This window comes from Varanus komodoensis, unplaced genomic scaffold, assembly GCF_004798865.1.
Source record: "Varanus komodoensis strain SLA01 unplaced genomic scaffold, ASM479886v1 scaffold4, whole genome shotgun sequence".
NCBI lineage: Eukaryota > Metazoa > Chordata > Lepidosauria > Squamata > Varanidae > Varanus > Varanus komodoensis.
Genome location: NW_025335941.1, coordinates 55,961,110 through 55,986,352, shown reverse-complemented (window position 1 = coordinate 55,986,352; position 25,243 = coordinate 55,961,110). Strand labels below are relative to the sequence as shown.

Genomic DNA, 25,243 nt, shown 5'->3' with positions numbered 1-25,243 from the left:
TGGTCAGTCAGTCACTGGGAATAACCAATATGTACAGTTGGCAGAAGTTGATTTGGAGCAGGGCAGTTTCTCAGACACAGATGAGGCAGTCCTGGCTCTTGACACATATCAGCAGATGAAGGTGTCCCAGTTAGAGGACTGGCATGAGAAAAGGAGGTGAGCTTATTTTCAGAAGGCCCCTCCCAAAGGGATGGGGGCCAAGCATGCTCATGAGGAGAGTTCCTGAAGGTGAATATTAGATTGGGTTCAACAAACCACTCTATGCATGTTCAGAGGCTCATTGTGTTTGTGCATTTCTGTCAATAAAGAATCCTTTGCAAGAAAGGTCTGTGGCTTTTGAATGTGTGAAGGAGAAATCTCTGCACCTGATTAAAAAAAAAACATTAGAAATGTTAAGAGATAAAATAAAAATATGAAGGACTGGGAAACTTGCAGGTGGCAGATCTAATCACTCGCTTAAATAAACTTTGTTTCCATTCTGTTAGATCTGATAACATCTGCCACACCCACTCTCAGTCAGGGGCTTAGTCTTGCTATAAACACCTCTACCATGGTAACTCTTCTAGCATAAGCATGTGCTGGTTTACTCAGTAAATCCTATAGCGTCGACTCTCTAGGACTGTCTTCCCCAGCCTGATTTCCTCCAGATGTTTTGCATGAAAATTCCCAGGATACCTGACCATTGGTTACATTTGCAAGGACCAGTGGAAATGGAAATCTGAAGCACCTGGAGGACACCAGCTTGGGAAGACTGCCTTAGGGCCTAGTAAGTGTATGAATTACAGCCATGATAATTCCACAGTCAGCCCAAACTGAACACCTGTAGCGCACTTGTGTACAATGTTATGAAGGGAGAAGCTGAATTTAAGTTCAATGCCAATTGGAATGCCATTTAAAGTTTCCAACTTTATTAGGACTGTTCCTACCTAATATTTGTCCCTTAAATGACTGATGTGTTTGCATTTCCATTTTCTTCTGACAGTGTTTGCCAATGAATGCTGCTGATTGGTTCAGGGATATGCGCAATATGAAGATAATTGGTGTTGTGCCTCTGGAAAACTGGCTAGTGGTGTCCAGCATCCGAAACTTCGAGCTACCCCATAATCTCGTGAGCTGTTTGAGGAGAGTGGGAGGTCCCATGGGCTTTCACATTGAATTTCCTAGAGTGTGAGATATATCAGACCATAAGCTTTTACTTTTTTCCTTATTCCTCAAGGTCTTTTCATGCATCCACATTTTTAATACGTGCACATGTAAACATGAAATTGTAAGTAAAATGCAATTGGTAAACTCACTGGGGACCAAGGTCCACTGTGTCAATGAAGACTTGCGGACAGACCCTAGCATTGTGTATGGAATGGATCCCTGTGGCATTTTCCTGTAATGTGGGCCCAGTTCTCACATTACATAGAAAGCAGAAAATCTCATGTGCTCCATTTGGCCCTGCAATTCCTGGGTGGTTCTGTGATGTGGAGACCCAGATATTCTGGGTTGTATATGGATTAAACAGCCCCAGGTTAACAACAAACCATGGGCGTTTTCTGGGTTGTTAATTAAAAGTTGAAATGGCCTACATGCTCTGCAGTTCCTAAGATAAACGGTCCTGAAATCATTGCCAGGATGTCTGAATCAGGTTTATATGTCAGTTACAATGAAGTTTATACTGCCATTTCTCTATAGTGGCAGGTTAATTTGTTCTGACAGCTCTAGCCTTGCTCTCTCTGCATGAGGAATATTGATATTTCAGGTAAATAAGAACATCCAGGTCAAAATGCACAAACCCTCTTCCACAGGAAACGTGCACCTTCTCCTTCTGTGCTTATGTTAGCAGTGAAGGTGGTGACTTGTGTGTAGTGGCTGATTCATACAACCATTTTGAACTGGTGGAATTTTCAGTAGTATTGCACCCATGGGATGGATCTTTCAACACATGATCCTGCTTGGGAGTCGCCCTACTAAGAACAGTTGAAAGCTCTAGGCATGTTTAGCCTGGAGAAGATGGCAGTCTTCAAACAAAAAAGAGTAAAATTGTTCTCAGCTGTTCCTGAAGGCAGGACTGGAACCAACAGGTGGAAATTGTTGGGAAGCAGATTTTGGCCAACATTAGGATAAATGATCTCCTTGGACTAGATGATCTCCCAAGACCCTTCCAAGGTTGGAGAATTTTCAGGACTCTCTTCTAAGTACTATTCTGAATCATGGCACATGTATACTTTTGGTTGAGTTCTGCAATTTATTTATTTATTCATTTAACGCTTTTCTAACCCATCCACCGCTAGCCTCTCGGGATGGCTTACTATAAAAAACGAGTAGAGTAAAACAAAACAGCACAGCATCCAACAATTGAAATACTAAAAACCCAATTAAAATCAATTAAACATTAAAATGATGGGAAAATAAAAAGGTTTTCGCCTGGTGCCGAAAAGAATATAACATCGGTGCCAGGCAAACCTCTCTGGGGAGCGTATTCCATAGTTGGGGCGCCACTGTAGAGAAGGCTCTCCTCCAGGTAGTCACTCTCCTGATGTCCTTCAAAAGGACTCACAGAGCAGGACCTCCACCTTAGAAATCAAGGGGTGGGAGGGCACATAGGGAAGAAGGCATTCCTTCAGGTATCCCAGACTTAGGGCTTTATAGGTCATCACCAAGCAGCTTAAATTGGGCCCAGACTTCAATTGGCAGCCAGTATAACCAATAGAGGATTGGCATTATAAGGCATTATAAGTGAGTACCTGCCAGTCCCCATTAACATCCTGGCAGTTCTATTCTGAAGATACCATATATAAAGATATGAAAATTGCCTTCCTGCAAAGTTTCCACCTTTGTTCACTCCTGTACATTTTAGCAACTGAACTGCTCCCCTTTGGTTTGCACACTGGTCAGTCCTTCCAAGGCAGCTGAGTTTACCATGCAAAACAGAAAGTGGGGGTCTCTTCTCAGCCAACATAAGCACAACAACTTTGCATAACCAATACAACATCAGAACTACTGGAAATCTTATTATGACTTGTCTTTGGAAAATCTTGAGACTACAAAGCCATAAATTAGCTGTTTATCATTCAGCTTGGAACATAAATTTCCCTTTTTTGTGGTTCACAAAGCTTTAAAGAGATTTGGGTTCTCACATTTTCCCTTTAGTATCTGAATTCTACAGCTATCCATCCTCTCACACATCCATTCTGTTACTCAGAAATTGAATACAGATAATTTTATCATAGTGAGTGAGGCTAACAACGGCATAGATGAATACATTCCCAGAAATTTTTGTCCCACTCTAAATGGCCGTGCCATATCTACAGACATCAAGTGCAGACAAATCCATTAGGTCCTAGTGCAAAAAGTACCTTTTCACCAGCTGAAGCAAGGGATTCTTCGCAGGCTAAATGCTTAAAGAGGACTTGCTTGATTTTTGTTCTGCTGCTGTTTCGTTCAAATTCCACGTAGAGCTCTTGATGTGGACCAGATGCAGACCCAAATGCATCCTACTCAGGCAGGATGAGTAATCAGGAACTTGGGCAGAGATTTACAGATCCTGTTCTGTTTCTGCTGGTACTAGTTCCGTGCCACCTGGAATTCAGGGTGCATACTAGCCCACAATTAGAAATAAATCTGCTAAGTGAGGGTTGAGCTCTTCCGGCCCTCTGTGTGTACTGACCTACGCATTCCATCAGCTGTAACCAGCATGGGCTACAAGTTGCCTTCCCATGATTCGATCAGGAGAACTCTCGCTCCCAGTGTGGCTGTCTTAAAGACCGGTTTGCATCCCTTTGCATCAATCCATGCAAGTATGATGTTGATCCAGTCTCACATCTCACATGCAGTCAATGGCCTACTATGGATGTAACGACATGGGCACCTTGTTCTAATATTCTTTATTTCTAAGATACCACAACAACCATTGTGAAGGTACTCTGTCCTACATACCAGTATGGGAGAATGTCCTAGGCAAGACATCAGAGGAAGATGTCTAGTGCACTGTCTTGAACTCCATTATTTTATTAATCAATATACCTATGAAGGAAACAAGTTTTCTCTTAGGTGGTACATTATCCCTACAAAACCATCTAGCAGCTGTCAAATTGCATCCACATCTGCTGGAAAGAGTATGGACAGATGAGAGGCTTTCATCTTTCGTGGGGATAGCAGGCAGTGTACAAGTTCTAAAATGATGACCGATTATTGCCAAAATGTCTCCATATCAGACTATAGGTAAACCCTAAGGATATTTATTTATTAAAAGCTTTTGTATGCCGTCCTCTTATACAAGATCTCAGGATGGCTTACAATTTTTAAAAGGACAATTAAAACAACAATTTCCATAATAAAACAGAACAAAACAATAAACCAAACAGAGCGACTAAACTAAAAAACTATTAGAGTTTAAAATACTGTTTAAATAAAAAGGTTTTGGCCTGGCACCGAAAAGAGTATAAACTTGGCACCAGGCGTACCATTCTCGGGAGTACATTCCAGAGTCTGGGTGCCACAGCAGAGAAGGCCCTACTCTGAGTTGATGCCCTTTTTACTTCCGAGAGGGTTCCCAGAGTAGGGCTTCTCCCATAGATCTTAAGGGACATGAGGGCATACAAGGAAGGAGACGTTCCTTTAGGTATACTGGTCCAAGCTGTTTAGGACTTTATAGGTCAAAACCAGCACCTTGAATTGGGCCCAGACTTCAACTGGAAGCCAGTGGAGCTGGTAGAAGACCGGCATTATGTGAGAATAATGACTGGTCCCCGTCAGCAATCTGGCAGCTCTGTTCTGTACCGGCTGAAATATCCGGACCGTCTTCAAGGGCAGCCCCACATAGAGCGTGTTGCAGTAATCCAACTGGGAGGTTACCAGAGCATGAATCACCTTTGCTAGGCACTGCTTGTCCAGGTAAGGGTGCAGCTGGTGGATCAGCTGAAGCTGTAGGAAAGCACTCCTTGCCACCACCGCCACCTGGGATTCCAGTGACAGCTCTGGGTCAAGGAGCACTCCCAAGCTGCGGACCCTGTCCTTTAGAGGGAGTGCTACTCCGTCCAGAACTGGGTCAAAATCCGTTCAAAATAGCTTCTCTATCCCCCTCCTCTATTTTAGTTAAGGGGCCTGCTAAATATATACAGTGGCAAATCATGACTAGCACACAACTGGAAACCTCATCAACTTTTTAAATGGACACTGAATGGTAAAATATAGGAAATGCTTCTAGGTGGAGGGCCCCTCATGCTACCAGTCAAAATTCATGGTGCAGCAGCTCTTCCACCTTCTTCTTGTCTATGGATATTTTGTGGAAAGAGAAATGAAGCGATGGGAAAATGGGGGAAGTTTACAGGTGGAAGAAGATCATGTCCTCTGGACCACGTCGTGCTAGTTCAGTCTTTGTTGTGAAATGGCACTGCATCTTTAATGATTGGTGGGGTGCTGGTAGTAAAATGCTGCAAATGAGAGAATTTCACAATAAAAGCCTCATCCAGATGCATCCCATGAATAAACCCAAGATATCCCATTGATAAGGGGAAAGGTGCTATATCTCCATCATTTCTTTCTTGGGGACTCCTGAAGTTTCAAGTGCCATTAGGGGAAAGAATCCAAAAACCACTGATCCTAAAATTACTGGCTTTTGTGTTGTGATGGGGGGTCCCCCCTTTTTTACTGCTTATGACTTTATGACATTTTAGCTTTTCCATGCATGTGCTGGAATTTCTCTGAATTACATTTCCAGGAACCATTCTTTCCATTCCTGTAAGATAATTTAGCATCTTAAACCCTGCAGAAATGTTTAAGGTGCATGAGGGTAAAATGCTGATGAGTCATGCCTTAAATTCAATGTTGTACCCTGGGAAACTAGCAGCAGGCTGTCCTTTTAAGAGATGTCCTTCAAACTCCCACTTGAACAGTATTTAGCAGGTCTAACATTTAGCCGTGTTTTCTGTGCTTTTGTGTTCTGTAGCGTGAAAGTACAAGAGAGCTGCATGGCCTTCAAGCACGTCCTGCAACAGTTTGTCAGTCCTGAGCTGCAGCTGGTATGTATGAAGGCCTGAGAAGCACAACTTCTCTAATGGGTTTGAAGGGAGGCATGTCACTTGCTAATGTTCAAAACTGTTGAAGGATGGCATGAGGAGCTCTTGAAAAATGGACCTTCCTCAGAAGGTAGCACAGATGACACAAATGTATGTACATATTTGGATGTCCTCATGGTCAGCAGTTTCCTGATAACTTCTCTGCACTAGTTTGCAATCATAAATTAGCAAATTATGCTGACGTGTCAAGGACTGCCTATATCAGGTTCAGAACTTCACGCCTAGAAGCTAAACTGAGGCCTGTGGACCCCAGAGGGCTTCTTTCTCTTTCCCTGGCTGTACCCCTTCTCTCAATTATTTGGTGACTTCTGGCTTTTAGATGGTTTTCCCCCATCCTAAATGGTTGAAATGTCTTTTCTAAGATTATAGTTCCAGCAGTAAAGTGAGTAGAGCCAAAAAATGGGTTTTTCTGCTTAGGACTTCTGCCCGCTTTTGCCTTCCACTCTCCACTGGAATTCATCACCCAAAACCTTAAGGAATTTTGGGGAATTGGGCCCTTAGGCTAAAACAGGCCCTTCTCCCCGGTACACTGAACAAGTGAAAACAAATGAACTGCGGTAGGGTGGAGTACTGCTGTTCAGGATCCCAGCTACTACATTCTGCTCCCCCTGCCCGCCCCCGCCCCCAGCAGCTGGCATTCCAGGGCCACTGAGCATAGGCAGAGCAGCTCTCTCTGAACTTCCCTAGTAGGTATCACTTCCCCCTTCTGCAGTCTTTTGCGTTTTTGTACTTCTGTAAGACTGATGATCTTTCCCGGATACCTGCAGGTGGTGCTCCTCTGACTAAGTAACAATCTAAATACCAGAAACAGAGGGAATTATATTCTTTACACAGAAAACCCAAAATTTATGCCAGAGGAAGCCAAATCCCAGGACTGGTTTAAGATATACAAAGTCAAGAAAACTGAACAATTATTATTTCAATTTATATCCCATCTTTCAGCGTTGCTAACAACAGTCATACAATATCATGGACCAATTTTTAGAATTCAGTAAGGAGAAAGTAAAAAAGAAAATCAGAAACAAAACAGCTAAAGATGCCAGCGGGGCACCATTAGGGTGCATTCCTATGCACATTTAGGTAGGAAAAAAGCCTACATCTCCCAGGATGCCACAGTCAGCCATGCTGGGAGTTGTAGGCCTCTTTTGTCCAAGCTTGCACAGGGATACGATTGTTCCTTAAGAAAAATAAGAAGCCATAAATAAAAAGTTGTATCAGTTCAGCAGATCAGAAGCCTTTTTAACTTAAAAAAGTCTTAAGCTGATAGTGGAAAAAAACTTTTATATAATTTACTCTGTTTCAATTTGATACGGAGAGATACAGACCTCTGAAATTCTATCCCATGCTCATTAGAACTGTGCCTGATTTCTTATATCCATAAGGACATAATTTTAAATGAAAACTTGTTTTTTCCAGATGCTTAATTCTGCACCAGACACTATATTCTGTAGAGATGTCTTGTGAAATACACGAGATGCCAAAAACTGTTTTGCTTCTGAAGTTCTAGCAGGAGCCTGTCTTTTCTCAGTTGTGGCCTGGAGGAACCTGTTGGGCTCACAGACATTTCTGTTTTTAAAGGTCTGGTTTAAAACTAGTGTAGATAAATTGGAAGGAGAAAAGATGATAGGTATCAGCTATCAGGGAATTTCTGCTCCTGGTTTGTGATTAAGAGACAAAAAGTTCTGATGACTTTTGTAAGTAGCCACTCATTATTTTTGCAGCTTGCTCATTTGGAACAAACTTTCCTCAAAAATCTTTTCAGTTAATCTCATGACAAAACTACATGTTATGCACACTGTGCACAAGAAAACCCTGAGGTCTTGCTTTCAGGATGAGGCAATTAGCAGGCAGTGGGGCAGATTAAGACTTCTAGCTACATCTTCTGCTGAGATTGTTCGCCCCCACAACTCAGGTTCCAATGGGGTCCCTCATGGCAGGACACAGGCCGGCCTTGTCAACAGAATTCAGCGAGGGGATTTGCCTGTCCCGTGTCTCACTTTTAGGTGCTCTGTGTGCTGCCTTCCAGTCAGAAGGACTGCTACGATGCCGTGAAGAAGTTCTTGAGTCTTGAGCGTCCTGTTCCGAGCCAGTGTGTGCTCGCTCGTACCTTGAGCAAGCAAGGGATGATGATGAGCGTGGCCACAAAGCTTGCAATGCTGATCACCTGCAAGCTCGGAGGAGAGCTGTGGGCAGTTGAGATACCAGTAAGGGGTTTCTAACCTTCCTTGTCTTCCTTTGCCGACAAAGCATGTGTGGATCCATTCCAAAAAGCCGATCAGGATGCCTTTGTTAGACCAGTCGAAAGATCAGGAAAAATGTGCAGGCTTCTAAGGTTTGCAGAATGTGGGTGAGGGGTGGAGACAGTGGAGCGAGATTGTTGCAGTTACGGTGTCTGCAGGATCAAAATCTTCAGCTGGAATGCTGTCATATACCCCTAGGGCTCTCTTCTTAAGAAGAGAAGGAGGACTTGCCCCTGGCCAGGATGGAGAGGACCTGTCTTTGCCTCAGGAGCCTCCCTCTAAGCCCCAGGAGCCTCCCTCCCCCAGGGGCTTAGAGGGAGAACGGAACTCACTGGACAGCAGCACTGGCCTCAGGACCCCCCCCCCCACCCCCCAGAGCAGGCCCTCAACATCCTCCCTTGTCTCGGGAGAGCTTTCAGTCAGAGCCGGAAGAGTAACTCCTTGCAGCCCTAGACAGAGATGGCCTGCTTAACTGGAAAACCGGCCACTTTCTCACAGGCAGCATGTTCTCCCGTAAGCCAGAGACCCAGAAAAATAAAGGGCTCAGGTTATTGCAAGCAGCCTTGCGGGGTAGGAGCCTTGTGGGGTAGGAGCATGGCTTAGCTAACCCTGCATGAAAGGCTTGTTTCAAAGGAGAACTGACACTGGACAACTCTGTGTCCCCACCTCCAGGCTCAGTGCTCCTATTTGGCATCTTTGAAACATTTGGCTTCTGTTCACTGACTCTGCACCTGCTTTATACTTGCCTCTCAGTGGCAGCTTTATGGCACTGACCTCAGCTCCTTCACAGTATGTGCTTCTTCCCTGATCTCAGCTCTTGATTTATGACCTGCCAGCAGCTGAGTGCAGACTAGGTCTCTTTGCTATCACCCTTTGAAACAGGACAGATGGGGGAGGGTCTCCACAGATGTAGCAGGTGATGTGCTGGTTTCAGGTTTCTTCTGGGAGCAGGAAAGGCAGCTCCCTACAGGCTCCCGGATGGCCTGCCTTGAGCCTCTGACTGAGTTTGTTGTTTTCTCAACAGCTGAAGTTACTTATGGTGGTTGGCATTGATGTCAACAAGGATGTGGTGGCCAAAGGAAGCTCTGTGGTTGGGTTCGTGGCCAGCACAAACATCTCAATGACTAGGTAAGATTCTTTGTTTACAAACTGGATACTACTGGAAGATTTCTGCATGTCAGATATTGCAGCTGCAGCTTGGTGGCTGCGCAGTCCCAAAAGGCCGTTCCTGCACAACCCTCTCCCGCTCTGTGGATGCACTGGGTGATAATTTGCTGCCCGTTAGTATTTCTCACAGCTCCGAGCTAGCAGAGCCCTGACCTACTGGTAGTTCCCCTGGAGTAGTCTTCTTCAACCTGGTGCCTTCCAGATGTGTGGGCCTGCACTTCCATCAACACTTATTGACTGTGCTACCTGAGGATCATGGGGGTTGTAGTCTAGCACACATGGAAGGCAATAGATTTGGAAAGGCTGTTCTGGATAATGTAGGAAGGTACAGAACCTGAACAAAAGGGATAGAAGGAGCCTTGTCAGCCTGCATTGTTGGAATGGTATTGATTGCCTTGTAACTCCTTTCCTTTCCTTTGCTGTGCAGGTGGTATTCTCGTTGCATTTTGCAGCGTTCAGAAGCAAGCACTGCAGATTGTTTGAAGGTCTGCCTGAAAGGTATTTCATCAAACTAAAGGTTGCATCGAAGTAAAAACTGAGAGCGTAAAACACGGAAAATAAACCACACATATAACATTAACAGAGCAACTCTGAGCCTTTGGAAGGGGTGCTCCATTGTTACTGCATTCTGGCAGGCTCCCGCCAAAGCAAGAGCAGCGGCAGGGCAGATGGTCTCTTCTCTGTGCTTCCTTTCTGTCCCGTTTTTCACCAGGTGCACTGTTGAGCACCTCTAGTGGAAGCAGGGAGGATTCAAGTATATCCCTGGTGCCTCCTCTCCCTGCGCCCTGATTTGCATCCTCAGTCGAGGTCAGAGCTTCGACCCCAGGTGAGGGAGCAATGATTCCTGCTTGGAGTTCCATTCCCTAGGTCGTAATGGTGTGTATGGTCTCACAGGAGGAATACTGAAATTATTTTGGTCCCTTGGATGCTTTCCTAAAGTATCACTCTCTAAGGCATTTTCCATGAGCATAAATCATTGTGAATGCTATAAACAGACCAGATCACAAAGCCTGTGAAAATGCTTTTTTTTTCACTCTTGGTAAAAGGCATCAGATGAGCCTTCTGAGAGAGAAAATTCTGAAGATCCATCACCACCTGCCTCACTTCAGAAAATGTGGGGTAACTGGAGCAGGATTTAGGTAGATAACTCTAAGGGACCAGGCAGATTCATATGGCAGTAGGAGGACCCTCAGATACCCAGGTCCCAAAGTTTGTAGGATTTTCAAAGTAAGTACCAACTTTCTGAATTGGGCTCAGAAACAGACTGGGTAGCTTTGGAGCTCTGTTTGTCCACAGTATACACCAGGCTTGCTGAATCAAGCACAGTCCCCGAAGCCACATGCTGTGGCCTGCCACGTCCTTGAATTTCCTCTTTATTTTTTAGCTGGGCTGCAACTTAGGGTTGTTGAGTTGCATTTGTCATGGTGGGTTGAACCTGGGGTGGGTAACAGACACGTAGTCACATGCTGCCTCCACCACCTCCCAATAGAGCATCCACTGTCTCCGGGGGGGGGGGGGGAGGCAAATTATTTAAAAAAAACAATAACAAAAGTGCCATCCATAGCAGCTACAGAGCATCAGAAGGGTTGGACTTTGCTTGCCTTTTTTTTCTTTGTGCTTTTGCACAGTGCAACCTGTGGGAAGGGGGAGAGTCTGGGGCCAAAAGTGGCACCCACCCAGACCTCACAAAGGTGTTGCTGCTGCTGTTGTCATGTGCTGTCAAGTCATCTCTGACTTGTGCCACCCTGTGAATGAAAGCCCTCCAGAGTGACCTGTCCATGACAGCCCTGCTCAGCTCTTCTTAGTCAAGGCTGTGGCTTCCTCTATGGATCTAGTCCATCTCATCACTGGCCTTTTTCTTCTCCTGCCTTTGACTTCTGCCAGCACGATTGTCTTCTCCAGGGAGTTTTGCCCAAAGGTGCACATCCATGGTACAAAGCATGGTCAAGAATGCCTTGATCATGCCATCTTTACTGTTGAATGGTCTCTCTGCCTCCTACTTTTTTCAGTGTCATCAGGAGACTTCCCATTTTCCCAAGCGATTTGGTTAGTGTTCAAAGTTTCATTGACGGTGATAGGGAATCCTTTCTGAGTGGAAGTAAAGTAAAACTCACGTGGAAGCACCACCTTTCAATATGATGGGAGCTTTGCCGTGATAAGCTCATTTACACGAAGCCCTGCTATATTCCTTTCATGCAATTCTGTAGGAGCTTTAAGCAAATGGCTAAGTTGTAATGGGCAGCTCCCTACACGCATCATCGTCTATCGTGATGGAGTTGGGGACGGGCAGCTCAAGCTGGTGGTGGATTATGAGGTCCCACAGTTACTAGTTGTGCTTGATGAATGCTGTGGAAGTTTCAGGTAAATAGATCCCGCTCTACCATTTGCCTAACCAAAATGTTATCCGTACTTCCTTGTCCCACTTCCCAGTGCACACCCAGTGTCTGAAACTGTCAGTGCCCTGCAAGCTTCTTCCTCTTCCTCCTCCTCCACCCTTGCACATGAATTCTTCCTCCTCCTGTTGTATTTCAGAGATACTCATACATAGTGCTTCACTTGTTTGTGCAAGCCTTTTCGCTGGCCGTGCTTTGCCCGCATTTTGCAGCCTTGCAAATTGGGTGCAGAATGTTTTCTGGGTGGGTGGGGGTGAAGTGCCCCCCACCGGGCCCTCTGAGGGTATAGGTACACTCCCTGATGGCCATCTAGAACACTTCTGAGAAAAGGTTAATATATGCATGTTTTTAATGAAAATAACATATACATATTATCTGCTGGCCATGTTACATTTATGTCATTCCTCTCTGATGCCATGTCCTCCCATTTCCATAAACCCAATTGTGGCAGTGCAGAGCACTGGTAAGCCATGTCTTGTTTCCCTTTTAAAATTGTCTTTCATTGCATAGCAGTCGACCCAAACTGTCTGTGATTATAGTAAAAAAGAGGTGCCCATGTCGCTTCTTCACTGAAGCCTACAGGAGCCTGCAAAATCCTCCCCTTGGGACTGTTGTCGATACTGAAGCCACTCGACCGGAATGGCAAGTATACTATGCTGTAAGAGCAGGACCAAAGGATGCTGTCTTCGTGGAGAGGACAGGTTAAGCTTGTAAAAGTAGAAGATGTTCGGGCTTTGAATATTTTCTGGTCAGCTAGATGGGAAAGTAACTCTGTATCTGTTGTGAATGGCAATTAGTACACATTCTTGAGAAGACTCAGAATGTAATAAATCACACCTGTGATAACCCAGAATGGAGTCTGTGTCTGTTACATCTCACACTTTGTTTCGATGCGAGATGGAGTCTATGCCTGTTGTAAATCAACATCAAAGCAAGGAGATAAGGAAAGTATGTGTTAATTCCTGCATTGTGCAGGTTGTAATTTACATCCACAGTAATTGGATAGGCTTCTGTTTCCCTCTATAACCAAGGATTGGTATATAAGCAAAGGGCTTCTGTTTCTCTCTTGCAATTGCTGGTGTTCATGCCTTATTAAATCTACTTACTTGGATAAACATACACAGTGAAGTTTCATTCCGGCCACAAGATGAACTGAACAGGGGAACTTAACCTTACTAAACAGGTGTTTTCCTTCAGTTCCAATCCTGAAAAAACCTTCCCTTCAAGACTTGTTCCATGGTGCTTTGCTTTGCTTGCTCAGAGTAACATAGAAACAGAGCGAGTCAGAAGGGGCCTCCCGGGGCCTTCTAGTCTGACCCCCGACTCCAGCCGGCTCCACTCACGACATGCCCACCATGTGCACGTCCAGCCTATCTTTGAATACCCTCACCGATGGGGCCTCAACCACCTCTCGTGGAAGCCCATTCCACACCCTCAGGGTCCTGTCAGGAAGTGCTTCCTGGCATCTAAATGGAACCTTGGTTCCCTGAGCTTTGCTCCGTTGGAGCGCGTAATATCTGCGATTATCATAATGGCTTGATTTTCTGGACTACAAGTGGATAACCAGATGTCATGATGGGTGGGGAAACTTTTTCATGCCAAGGCAACATTTAATTTTGGCAAAGCTCTTGGGGACCACATTCCAGTGGTGGTGCCAGCCAATGGCAAAAGGGGTGAGGCCAGATTGCTAGCATATGTCACCCTAAAACTAACTCTTCCTATCTTTAACCTTAAGAGAAGGTCTTTGAACCTTTTAATGAGGGTGAGGGAAACCCCACGAAATCCAGGAACCGTCTAGTGATTGTTAGTTGGAAGAAAGAAGTTAGAGCAATATGCCAGTCCCTAGAACTCTAGCCAGCTGGATTTAGCTCCTATGCCAGAGGTTTCTTACCCTGTACAATGATGCAGTGGGAGTTCTCTTAATGAGCGTTGCTCTGAAGCTTTGTGTGGCAGGCATTTGAAGGGAAGGGGATAGACAAGAGGGTCCTTAGTAGGTCCTTTTTATCAGCAAGAATTGCAGTGGTGAAGTGTGCAGACAGTGAACACCCAAATGACTTATGCAAAAAGCAAAACCCTTTTCCAAATTTTTTATTAAAATGTCACCTTTTAACTGTGCATGGTGTAATGAAAGAAGAGCACTCTTTTTAAATCACTGGTGACCAAAGAGAGAACCTCTCCCTGCTCCCCTATCCCTTTGGCTACCAGCATATGATCATACCCTATATATTCTGCATTAATCTAGAATAATGTTGTGTATGTACACGCACTATCACTAACAGAGATTAGAATCCCACCTACACTGGAATGTACAAAACATTTCCGCACCTTAGTTGAGATGGATATAACAATTTAGGTTACAGTCAATAGCCAGTGTGCTCTACCAGTTAAATTGCTGGACTTCAAAGACGAGGTTTGACTCTCTGTCTTTGGGTGACCTTTAGCCAGTCAAACACACTCCACCTATCCTACCTCACTGGACTGTTGTGAGCATAAAGAGGAAGGCTGGGATATACATGCAAGGAATAAATAAAAGGATAGCTAACTTGGTTGAGAGTTGAAAATTTACGGGGCTATCACTGAAAAAAGCCACAGCTCAGCATTGACTTTCCTTTGCATTCAAATGAACACACAAAGCCCATTGCAGCAGATACTTGGCTCCAGACACCAGAAGAGTGTGAGAGAGCCTGCATGGGGTAGTGGTTACAGTGGTAGACTTGAATTTCGTAGACCCAGACTCGAATCCCCACTCGGCCCTTAAGCTCCATCGGTGTAAGGATAAAGTCAGATAGGATGGGACCATGTATGTTTCCTTTGGAAAAGGATGGAAAGCAAGTGTGTTTTCATTAAGCAGTAATGTTGTGATTGCTGAAGACCCAGGAGATTCAGGCTCTAGTCCCCACTCGGCCATGCAGTTCACTGGGTAACTTTGGGCTTGTGCTCACTCTTAGCCTAACCTACCTCACAGGATTGTTGTTAGGATAACATGGAGTTATGTAAGCCACCTTAGGCTCCTCACAAGAGGGAAAAGGGCAGGATAAAAATGCGGTGGTGGTGGTGGTATATGCTTCTCATAATATAGATAAACGAGTGCCTTTGGCATTGCTGTTGATTAGTTGATGTTACACAGGTGTTTTCTCACTAACTTGCCCCACAGGTATGACTTTTTCTTGATTAGCCAAGTTGCTCGCCAGGTGACTGTCAACCCCACCTATTACAACGTGATCTATGACGACAGTGGATTAAAGCCAGACCATATGCAGCGCCTGACATACAAGATGTGCCACCTGTACTACAACTGGCCTGTAAGGAACACTGTTAGCAGCAGCATGAACGGGCAGGTTCCCCGCTCTCCATGAGGTCCAGCGAAGAATGGCCTATTTCAGCTTTCTTCAACCTGGCACCCTCCAGATGTGCTGGACAACCACCTCCAGCATCCCCAGCTAGCATAACCAGGAGGCTCAGGTTATAGAGTACAGTCTTGCAAACTGCCTCAAAATGGGAGATATTTTATTCTTTTGTTAACTCCTCCCCTTTCAAGCCATTGTCATGCCATTAGTGTCCAACATAGTTTGGCAGCCAGACTTGTAAACTCTTTTTTATTGGGCTAGTAACAGTTGAAGGCTTGTTTGCCAAGCTTGGTTTCAGTCAAGAGTGAGTTTGAAGGGCTGGCAATAAAATGCAGGCAGACACCCATCAGATCTTCTCTTAAGTGGCTCAAACCCAGCAAAATCTTTTGCTGAACAGAACTGCTTAAGTCATAAGTGGTATGAAGTTGAAATCGCAATGATCATTTTTCTCTCTCACTGCAAGTGGTTGATAGAAGAACAAATGCACATGGCTGCCTACAGAGGGTGTGGTTTGGTGGGGAGAAATGGAAGACTGTTCAGGCCTGGGTCTAACCATGCAGCTGCCCTGCTGGGTCTCCAGGCATTGGCTCTGCTGGCTGGTGATGATGGGCGCTACTGGCCAACACATCTGGGAGGTGCCAAGTTGCAAAAGTTGTTTTAAATCTAGCAAGGCCTGTTTCAGTTCTCCATGCCAAACGTGTAATCTTGCAGGGAATTCATAAGCAACCAGCCTTTGTGGCTAGCCTGGAAGTGTGAAAACAGCCAAATCCCACTGGCCAAGGAAAGAGCACTTCCAGGATCTTAAAAATGTCTTCCTTAACCTAGTGCTTGTAGGACTATAGTTCCCAGAATCTCTTAGGCTGTCATGGGATTTTGAGGCACGGCTGCTGCTGCCTTCAGCAAATCGTGGCAGGGCAGGCTTTTTGATCTCCTGGTTTTTGTCTTCCAGGGCCTAATCCGAGTCCCAGCACCATGCCAGTATGCCAGTAAGCTGACATTTCTTGTGGGCCAGAGCATCCACCATGAGCCAAGCCTGGAACTTGTGGACAAGCTCTTCTATTTGTGAGGGGCCTTGAGATGGCAGTGGCCACGTGGGAACAGCACTGAGCCATCCAGTCTTGGTTTCAAAAGGACTTTGTTCTCTGTCAGATCCAAGCAGCAAGAGCTCCAGGCAGCAGACACTGGAAGAGTAAAGTGTGGAGGTTTTGCATTCTTTATCATTGGCTTGCTCCATCAGCACTCCGGGAGCAAGATTTTCAACCACATTTCAGTTGTATGTCTTCAGTGGAAATTTTATGTGCACAAATCTATGTTTCAAAGTGGTTTTTTTTTAGTTTTGCAACTGGATTTAAACATTTAAAATTGTGCAAATACTTTAGAAGAGGGTTATTTTTATATTGTTGAACTGTTGTGTTTCTAATTAAAGTTATTTACTATGTGCATGTAAATACTGGACCTTTTTTATTGGCTAAGAGCTACTTGGGTATATTTCTATATTAGCATCAGTGTTGATACTCTGTATTTTGCTTCTCTTGAACACAGAAAAGAGCCATGTGGGAATCTAAAGTGTCATCTTGACAACTTAAATGCCATCAGTTTGGCCTTTGAGCTTTCAGCAGATGTTGGTTACACATTCTTATGAAACATGGTATCATAGGTGGTTATAAGGGGTAGAAACTTGAATTTAAGAAATGAAAGCGACTTTATTAGTGCAACAGTCTCCACCTCCCAAGTACATTCATATGTACAACTATATAATGCATTTAAAAACCATACCCACATTATTTCTTGTTATACTGGTATCTCAGCCCTTTGACAATTTCACATTGTCACAAACTTGTTCACCAACCTGTACTACCTATTAAGTTCTTCTCAACATGTTGTAACTGTGGATTCAAACTCACTACAGACCTACTTTTGTGCATTTCTCAGTAAAGCCTCAAGCCTGATGGTTCTCCAAAGCCAAAATTATCAGGATATTTTCTGCACACAGTGGGCAGCCTTGGCCAGAACAGTTCCACCTGGGTTTGAAGTTGACCATGCTTCTAAACTGGGGCTGGAGCCACTGAATCCAGTCCCTGGAATCTCCCCGTTCAGCCCACAGGACCTTGTGCCACCTCGCTAAGGCAATCTGTGTGGCCTAGACAGCTCTTCTGACAGCAGTGCTTCATCTTGAAGCAGAACATTTTCCACCTAACAAATACGCTTGAATATTTCAAATTGTGGCAAGGAATACTGAACAGTGTGTTTCAACTCTCAATTTTAAATGCAGCTAATATACTTGTTGGTTTTTATATATAGATCTAACATTTACCCTTCAGAAGCCCTGAAAAATTCTCTGAAAGGTCAAGTTTCATTTCCTATTAAGACATGCCATGTTGGCTTTCTGCTTCCACTCTTCCTTGACAGATGAACTGCCACAGATTGCAGACTTCCTGCTTCCTGGTAATATTTAACATTTATACAGTTCTTATGGTGTGTTTAGATCACATTGTGTATATTATTTCAATAATCCTTACAATGACTGTAAGGCAGATGAATTAATGACGAATGAATGAATAAAAAATGAAAGTAGCAATGTTGGATGAAAGGAAAATGCTAAAATCTTCATTAATGTAATACTTTCATTAGGCTAACTCAAAGGTCACAAAATACTGTCTGAACTTTCAACTTCACCAGAACACTCGGGGCAAGATGGTAAACAAAGCACAAAAATGCAGCTGATCTTAAGGCTCTGGAATCTACCATTTGTTACAGCCTTGAGAATGGAATGGAAAGGGTGCTGCAGACATTAAAATTAGCTCTATGAGGTACTGATACGGTTTCAGCTTACACTGGGACCCTTCCAAGGGTAACTGGGAAGGCACAACAAATAAGTAATGGAACATTCCCCGTTTCTGAAAATTCATATGCTTATTCAGAAGTGACTAAGTAAAATTATGGTCTCTGTACTGGGGAAGGAGGATTGAAACAGAGCCATGGCTTAGCATGATAGAACAACCCATAGTGGGTTGTCGTGTGTAATGGGGTTGTGTGAATCCGGGCCAATTTCATCAAGGTGACTTGTTCATGTGCAACAACCCACAGGCTTGCGTAGGCCCGTGGCTTGTCATGTTATAGGTATAATGGCTCGTCATGTCATCCTAACCCGGGCAACCAGCCCTATCATGGGTACAGAGAATTAGCTGCAGAGCTGCTTAGCAGGAGCAAATTTACTCTTGCCTTGTGGCTCCCAGGCAAACACAGGTACAAGCTGCCTCCAAAGAGCCCAAGTGGCACGTCAGGACAGCTAGCACTGGGTTCCCCCACAACTTATTTCAGGATCAGCACGGCTTCAAATGACCCCACTTGCGGGACCTGCAAACTGTTGTAGTTAGACAAGTGCAACTAAAAATAATAAATAAAACTTTGTGCATTTTTAAAGGTTCTCACAGCCCCTCCCTGGTGCAGCTAGAGCAATTTGTAGGGCCTACTAGTGGCTATCAAATCAGGGATCACAAAAGACCACTCTCAAGGTGGCTTATGTGATCTCTGGAAAAAGGGTAAACAAAAGGGCAAGGTGAAAATGGCTTACAGTTCCGGTGAGGAGGGTGGAGATAACTCAGACCTCCCATAGAGTTATCTCTGCAGAAGGAGGGAGAGGGAGTACAAGCCGTGATGAATTCAGTCATTTGCACAACACTGGCTTATTGCCAGGTTGAGGCTAGCATGACGTGGATGCATCCAGTGTGGCTTGCTTAAAGCAAGCATAGGTAAACCTTTGGGCCATGGGCACATTTGGCTATTTAAGAAACTGTTCTGGGCACCACCACAAAATGGCTGCTCTGGAACCAGTGGTAAACAACCAGCACAGCTGAATACAAGGCAGAGGTGGAAACTGAGCTCCAGCATACTAAGCAACTCCTTTGAAGCCACAGTTTTCAGCATCAACAGAGAACAGATTCACAGGAATCCCAACTGGCAGCAGGGAAATATATTTACTTTTAAAAAAGTAATAGGAAGGCTGAGGAATTTTGACAATCACCAAGAAAGGTATCCAGGTTGCCCAACTCAGGCTTAGGGGCATCTGGTGGGATATGTATGTCTAGATACATTTACGTATAAGGTATGTCAGATAGATGTTTGGTGGACCCTGTGGGTATTTTCAAAAATGATCCTTATATTTGGTTTCATAAGAATAATAGTAAGTGCGGAGAAGAAAAATTTAAAACTCCATAAATGTATTCTGGGAAATAATATTACAAAAACAAGGACATCCATTTTCAGCACTGCAAAGTGAAGAAAGAAAACAAGATAATCCCAAGGCAGCTACAAAACTGACAGCTCATCACTCTGGTGCTCTGATAATCTGAACGGAGCAATTTGCAAGTTTTAGCAATATGTTGACAGACTGTGTGCTATTTACTATTTCAAGGCCAGTCACTCAACAGCTAATCAGCATAATAGCACATAACAATTTCCCATAATCTAATTCTTGTAATGAAATAATAGTCTGGTCTTATAATATAAAATGCCTTTTCCATTGCTTAGCTGGAGGCTACCTTCCAAAATACATAATTTTTTCATGGAGAACCAAGACCAAGCACCTAGCATTAGACGCCATATAAAGTTCACTGAAGAAGCCATTTTGTATGCAGGAAAACATTTTCCTTGGCATATGAAGAAATGTTTTATAAGGTGTGGCAACTTTGCTTCTGCAGCCTCATCCTACACAGTAGCCAAGTGCCAATCAAAAAAGATTTCCTAACTGAGTGATCCAGCTAATCCTTTCTCTTGATTTCTCTGTGTGGGAGGAGAGCTTATTTTCAAAGTTCCTGTTTGGATAATAACTTGCCCAGCCCAAAGGGTGGGAACCAGCACACAAAACAGGAACATTTTCACACTTTTGGGATTATCTGTGCTCTACAGAAGCCTGTCCTGATTGGCTGCCCTCCAGAAATCTTGAATCTCAACTCCCATCAATGCCAGGCTGATGGTCAGGAAGGCAAATCCAAAACATCTGAAAGAAACAGACTGGAAAAGGCTGCACCAGCTTTACTGTAAAATCATAGACAAGGATATATTTCTACTCTGTATTGGCCAAGTTTATTGTGATACTGTATCTTATTTATCTATGTTATCGCCATCCTGAGACACTGTAAAGGGCAGGATACAAAAATTTAAGATAAATATGTTTTTGTGTAGTTCATGCTCCTGACTGGATCTGCAGACTCAAGAACAAGGTCTAATCTTAGATTTTAATGAAATATCTATATCCTAATTTACATCTATCGGTGCCAATTTAGAAATAATTGCTATCATTAAATGGTAATAGAGTCAATGTGGTGTAGTGGTTAGAGTGCTAAGAGTGGGAGATAGAGTTTCTAGTCCTGTGTTTGGCCATGAAGCTCACTGAGCAACAACCTACCTCACAGGGTTGTTGTTTTGGGCATAAAATGAAAAGGAAGGAACTCTTTAAAGCCAGACTGTGTTTCTTGCAAGAGGATAAAAGGCAGTGTATAAATGTAATAAAAACACAAATCAATACATGTAAATGGAATTACAGTGCATTTAGCAAACACCTGCACGCTTGCTCAGGTTGCTCTCTAGAAGCCAGCTATTGGTTGGCAAGGTCAGGTCCCTGTATGTGGGGCCTTGTGGGAAATTTGGCATGTCAGCATGCAGACTTGGCTGCCTGGCATGGGGTGAACTGTGTACGCCTCACCCTGACTTGTCCCAAAGCACCAGATGCTGTTAACGCTGGGAGTGGCCTATAACCAGGGTGTGTAGCCTTAACCACCCCCTGTTTGTTTGTTTGTTTCCTGCATCTAGTAGCTGGTGGTAAGTATGCCACATTTTCTTGAATTGGGCATGCATGGGGCTTTTATCTGGCCAAATGTGCATAGGATTGTGCCCTGGAACCCTTTAAGAGCTGCTTTCCAAGCGGATGTGTGGCTAGCAGTCTGGGATCATGGGGGTGATGTCCAGCCTAGGACCCTAACAGGCTCTCATGACTGAATCTGAGAGTCCTACTAAAAGAGTAATCTTTAAAGTGATCCCACAGGCCCGACGTTTACTTGCTACTGCCCTAGGGTACAAATGCCACACACATAATCAGCATCCCGGGACAAAGATATGCCTTTTAAAACAACAGTTTTATGCCCATCTGCAGCAGGGGAACTGATTTTTCCGCTACAGAACCAAATTACATTTTGGAGAAGATCTCGGAGGCTGCCCTCCCTTAGAGGGTAAAGCCAAAGGCAAAAGGGGAAAAGAGGGTGGGGTCAACATACCAGTATATTTGTATTTTAATCTCTTATCGCTAATCGTTCAACTGTAGGAGATGCTTTTTAATATTCTGCAATTGGGGGGAAAGGGCACAAAAGCCTGGATACCACCAGAGGATGAGTATAGGTTATACACACCTGTTATAAAGCATGGTCCATACTGATAATCCAATGGCAATCATTAGTAGCAAGTAATTCAGATACTGCTCACGGACTCGATAGGACCCATCCCCATGACATTTCCCATCTCCCAGGGATTTATGAACAATTGTTGCTTTGGTCTCCATCTCTCCAGTATTACTATGGTTTAATTTTCCAAAGTTAATTATATGATTCTAAACAGTGAATATGTACTTCCAGTATTACAGTGCTGGCTGAGAAACCTGGAGGAGTCGTTTGAAGCTCTCTGAAAATGCAGGAACAATCTAATTCCAGTCCTTTCTTTATACAGACCTTAAGCAAGTCTGGACAACAGCCACATACTTTCAAGAGAGTCATCATCTGATGAAAAGCAAAGAATTCACAAAGGGGATGAGTCTCCAGCGACTTAAAGCATCAAGAAGAGAGTTTAATGTGCACAGGTAAGATTTTCCCCTTTATATTCTGGCATGTATTAAAAAGGGTTCTTGTTCTGATTTAGGCAGGAATACTGATATACTGAAAAACAGGAGTCTCATTATTTTGTAGAAGAAAAATGCAATCAATTCTTTTGTGAAATACCCTGTAATGGAAAAGCAGCTTGGCATGCTTGAATCTATGCAATTGTGTTTGACCCATGCAGTGCATGCTTCAAGTTGATTGCCGGTTTTGATTGGGTACAATAAATAGAGAAATACAGACCCACATGCATAGGAAAAGAGAGATTAAACTGATAATTTGAGCTGGATTAACAGGGGCTCTGGGACAAGTTCTGCTTTTAATACCAGGAACGACCGCACCAATGTTGTAGCTGCAGCCCTTCAACTATCAAATGATTCAATTAATTGCTTAAAGCATTATGATCAAGTAAACAATGCCCTGAGTGAAAGGCACAGCAGATTTTAAAGTTATTTTGAAATTATTTCTAACAGAAAAACTTATTGAAAACTGAGCAGACGGCTGGAATTGTCTTAGAAGAGGTATTTCCATGTGTGTGTGTGTGTGTGTGTGTGTGAGAGAGAGAGAGAGAGAGAGAGAGAGAGAGAGAGAGAGAGTGAGAGAGAGAGAGAGAGGCCTGAGTCTTCTAAGGTTGACTCTTGTTGTCACATAGGTGTGTCTCCTTTAAACAAAGTTGCTTTCCCCTCCTATCCCCTGGAGAAATAGGTTCCCCCATATAAGCTGGTGGCCAGAGGGTGAAGTTTTGTGCTGAACAATGCAGCACTTATTACAGGCAGAGGGAAGCAAAAGGTGTGTTTTTCCCTATTGCTTTCCAACATTTCTTTCATGTGCATGTATGCACGTGTGGGGCAATGGAAAATACCTCTCTCAGTCTGGATCGGGCATTGTTTGGGGGAGCAATGGGACTTTGTATCTGGTCTCTTAGCAGAAACTCCAGCAGGACTCCTACCCTTGTGAAGCCTCCAGGGGTGGCTGTGCTGTTGCAGCGGTGGAACCCCCTGGGGCCAACTGAAGGTTCTTCCATCCCATTCCAACCCACTCCGTGGGCCTTCAGTGGGGATTAGAAGTGCTCCATTTATTACTCAGTGGATAGATTGGGATCAGCCCTTCCTTAATAAAGATTCTGGTTGGCATTACTGCAATAGATCTATCAATGTTTGCTGGGCAGGATCCATCCAAAGTCAAGTGCTTTTTCACCCCATGGATTTCTGCACTTGCTTAAGTCTTCCCTTCTGGAAGCAATGGGGCAGGGAAGTCATGAAGTTCACACTGGGCTGAATTGTTCTTGTTGTACTTTCTCATATAAGCACAAAGACTGGTCCCTGCCCCAAAGAGTTTACAATCTAAAAGTTGTCAATAGCTTGCAGCAGAGGAAGGGGAGGCAGGGATGATGACAAGCAAGAGACAGAGGAAGGAAGCGAAAGGGGAGAAAGAGGTGAAGGTGAGCGGATGCATAAGTAAGGCACTAACAACAGAGTATGTCACTCTGAGAGTGTGCAGAGTGCTGCCTGGTTGGCTATTGGGTTATAGCCAATATTACTTAGACTTAGAGCAGGCCTATTGAAATGAATAGCTATATAGGCAAACATCAGATATAATGCATTAATTCCCACCAACTTTCTGCATATACATTAAGCCAGCCTTCCCCAGCATAGAGCCCTCTGAATGATAACTCACATTTATTTACTAAGTCATGGATTTTATTTGTCTGATTAATACCTTTCTACCAAAAAATGCTGAACATGGCATCTTAAAATAGATTAAAACCATAAAACACATTAAAATGGTATAAAAAGATAACATTGCAAAATAAAAAGGCATTGATGTGACAGACTGACTCACAGGCCAAAGCCCTTCCTGAATAAAGCAGACTTTCCCTGCCTTTGGAAAGGTAGCAGAGGGGGAACAAACCTAGTCTCCTTTGGGAGGGAGATCCACAACCTGGGAGCAGCCACCAAAAAGGCCCTCTCTTACAGTGCCACCAAACACACTTCTGATGGAGATGGTCTCAAAAGAAGGACCTCTGTAGAAGATCTTAAAGACCTGGCAGGCTGGTAAGGGAAAACATGGTCTTTCAGGGATGGGAAAAGCTGGTCTTCCAGACCATAAAGAGCTTTATCTGTCATAAGTAGCACTTTGAATTCTGTCAGGAAGCAAACAGGTAGGCAGTGAAGTAGCCGTAACCAGGGAATCACGTACTCCCCATAACATCATCCTTCCTATCTGGGAGCAAAGGCAGGGACTGGAGGCTGGCGCTGACAGGAGCCAGAGTCCAGCAACATCTGGAGGGCTTAAGAAATTCCTTGAGACAGAAAGGACCGGGACAGAATCCATTGGAGTGAACCACCAGGATCAGGCTAGAGTGAAAGCTGGAATGACGCTCAAGGAACCAAGGTTTAATTTAGATGCCAGGCAGTACTTCCTGACAGTTAAGACCCCGAGGGTATGCAATAGGGTTCCATGGGAGGTGGTTGAGGTCCCAATGGTGAGGGTGTTCAAGGATAGGCTAGACATGCATATGGTGGGCATGTTGTGAGTGGAGCCAGCTGCAGCCAGGGGTCAGACTAGATGGCCCGGGAGACTCCTTCTGACTTGCTCTGTTTCTGTGTCTCTACTTTATGTGAAATAGATGGATACACTCTGCACTTAAACCTGTGCAACTTAAATCTGCATAGACTTATTTTAAATAATATTCCAAATCAGAACGATCAGGTAGCTATCGCTAACCGGAAGAAATGCATGAACCTCACTAATGATCGTGCACTGAATTGCAGCAGCAGGCTGGGAATTTCTGAGCTCAGTTTAGCTGAAGCGTGCCTGAGGGCTTTTGCACATGAGGCATCTATTATGCACTCTTCCCTTCCTGCTTATGCTTATGCGTTCTTTAAACAGTTGTTTGTATTTAAAAAATAAAAAATATTTTAAAAAACAATCATGACCTGCCAGTTCCTCTTCTGTGTCTAAAGAGCTCTTTTGGAAAGCTTTTTTAAGCAGGAAAAATGCAGTATGTACTGTAAAAATAAAAGAAACCACTTTTAAAATTTATATATTTGCATTATTCCGCAGTGCCACCTAGACTTGGTGGTGCTGTCATGAAAAGCAAGAAAGGAAACACTTCATGTAGTGCTTGGCTCAAAATTCTGAAATGAAACAGAAACTAGATACAGT

At 44.0% G+C, this 25,243-nt stretch overlaps 1 protein-coding gene across 1 annotated transcript in view; it reads left to right on the top strand.

Annotated features, from left to right (window-relative positions):
* The window catches only part of PIWIL4 (piwi like RNA-mediated gene silencing 4), a 30,959-nt gene extending 14,681 nt beyond the window's left edge, over positions 1–16,278 (top strand). The window contains exons 11-19 of the mRNA XM_044442251.1: positions 983–1,167; positions 5,936–6,008; positions 8,069–8,269; positions 9,330–9,433; positions 9,900–9,970; positions 11,680–11,833; positions 12,376–12,507; positions 15,020–15,167; positions 16,162–16,278. Of these exons, the coding sequence (XP_044298186.1) occupies positions 983–1,167; positions 5,936–6,008; positions 8,069–8,269; positions 9,330–9,433; positions 9,900–9,970; positions 11,680–11,833; positions 12,376–12,507; positions 15,020–15,167; positions 16,162–16,278 (1,185 nt within the window). The remainder of the gene's footprint in view (positions 1–982; positions 1,168–5,935; positions 6,009–8,068; positions 8,270–9,329; positions 9,434–9,899; positions 9,971–11,679; positions 11,834–12,375; positions 12,508–15,019; positions 15,168–16,161) is intronic.
* The last annotated feature ends 8,965 nt before the right edge of the window (positions 16,279–25,243 follow it).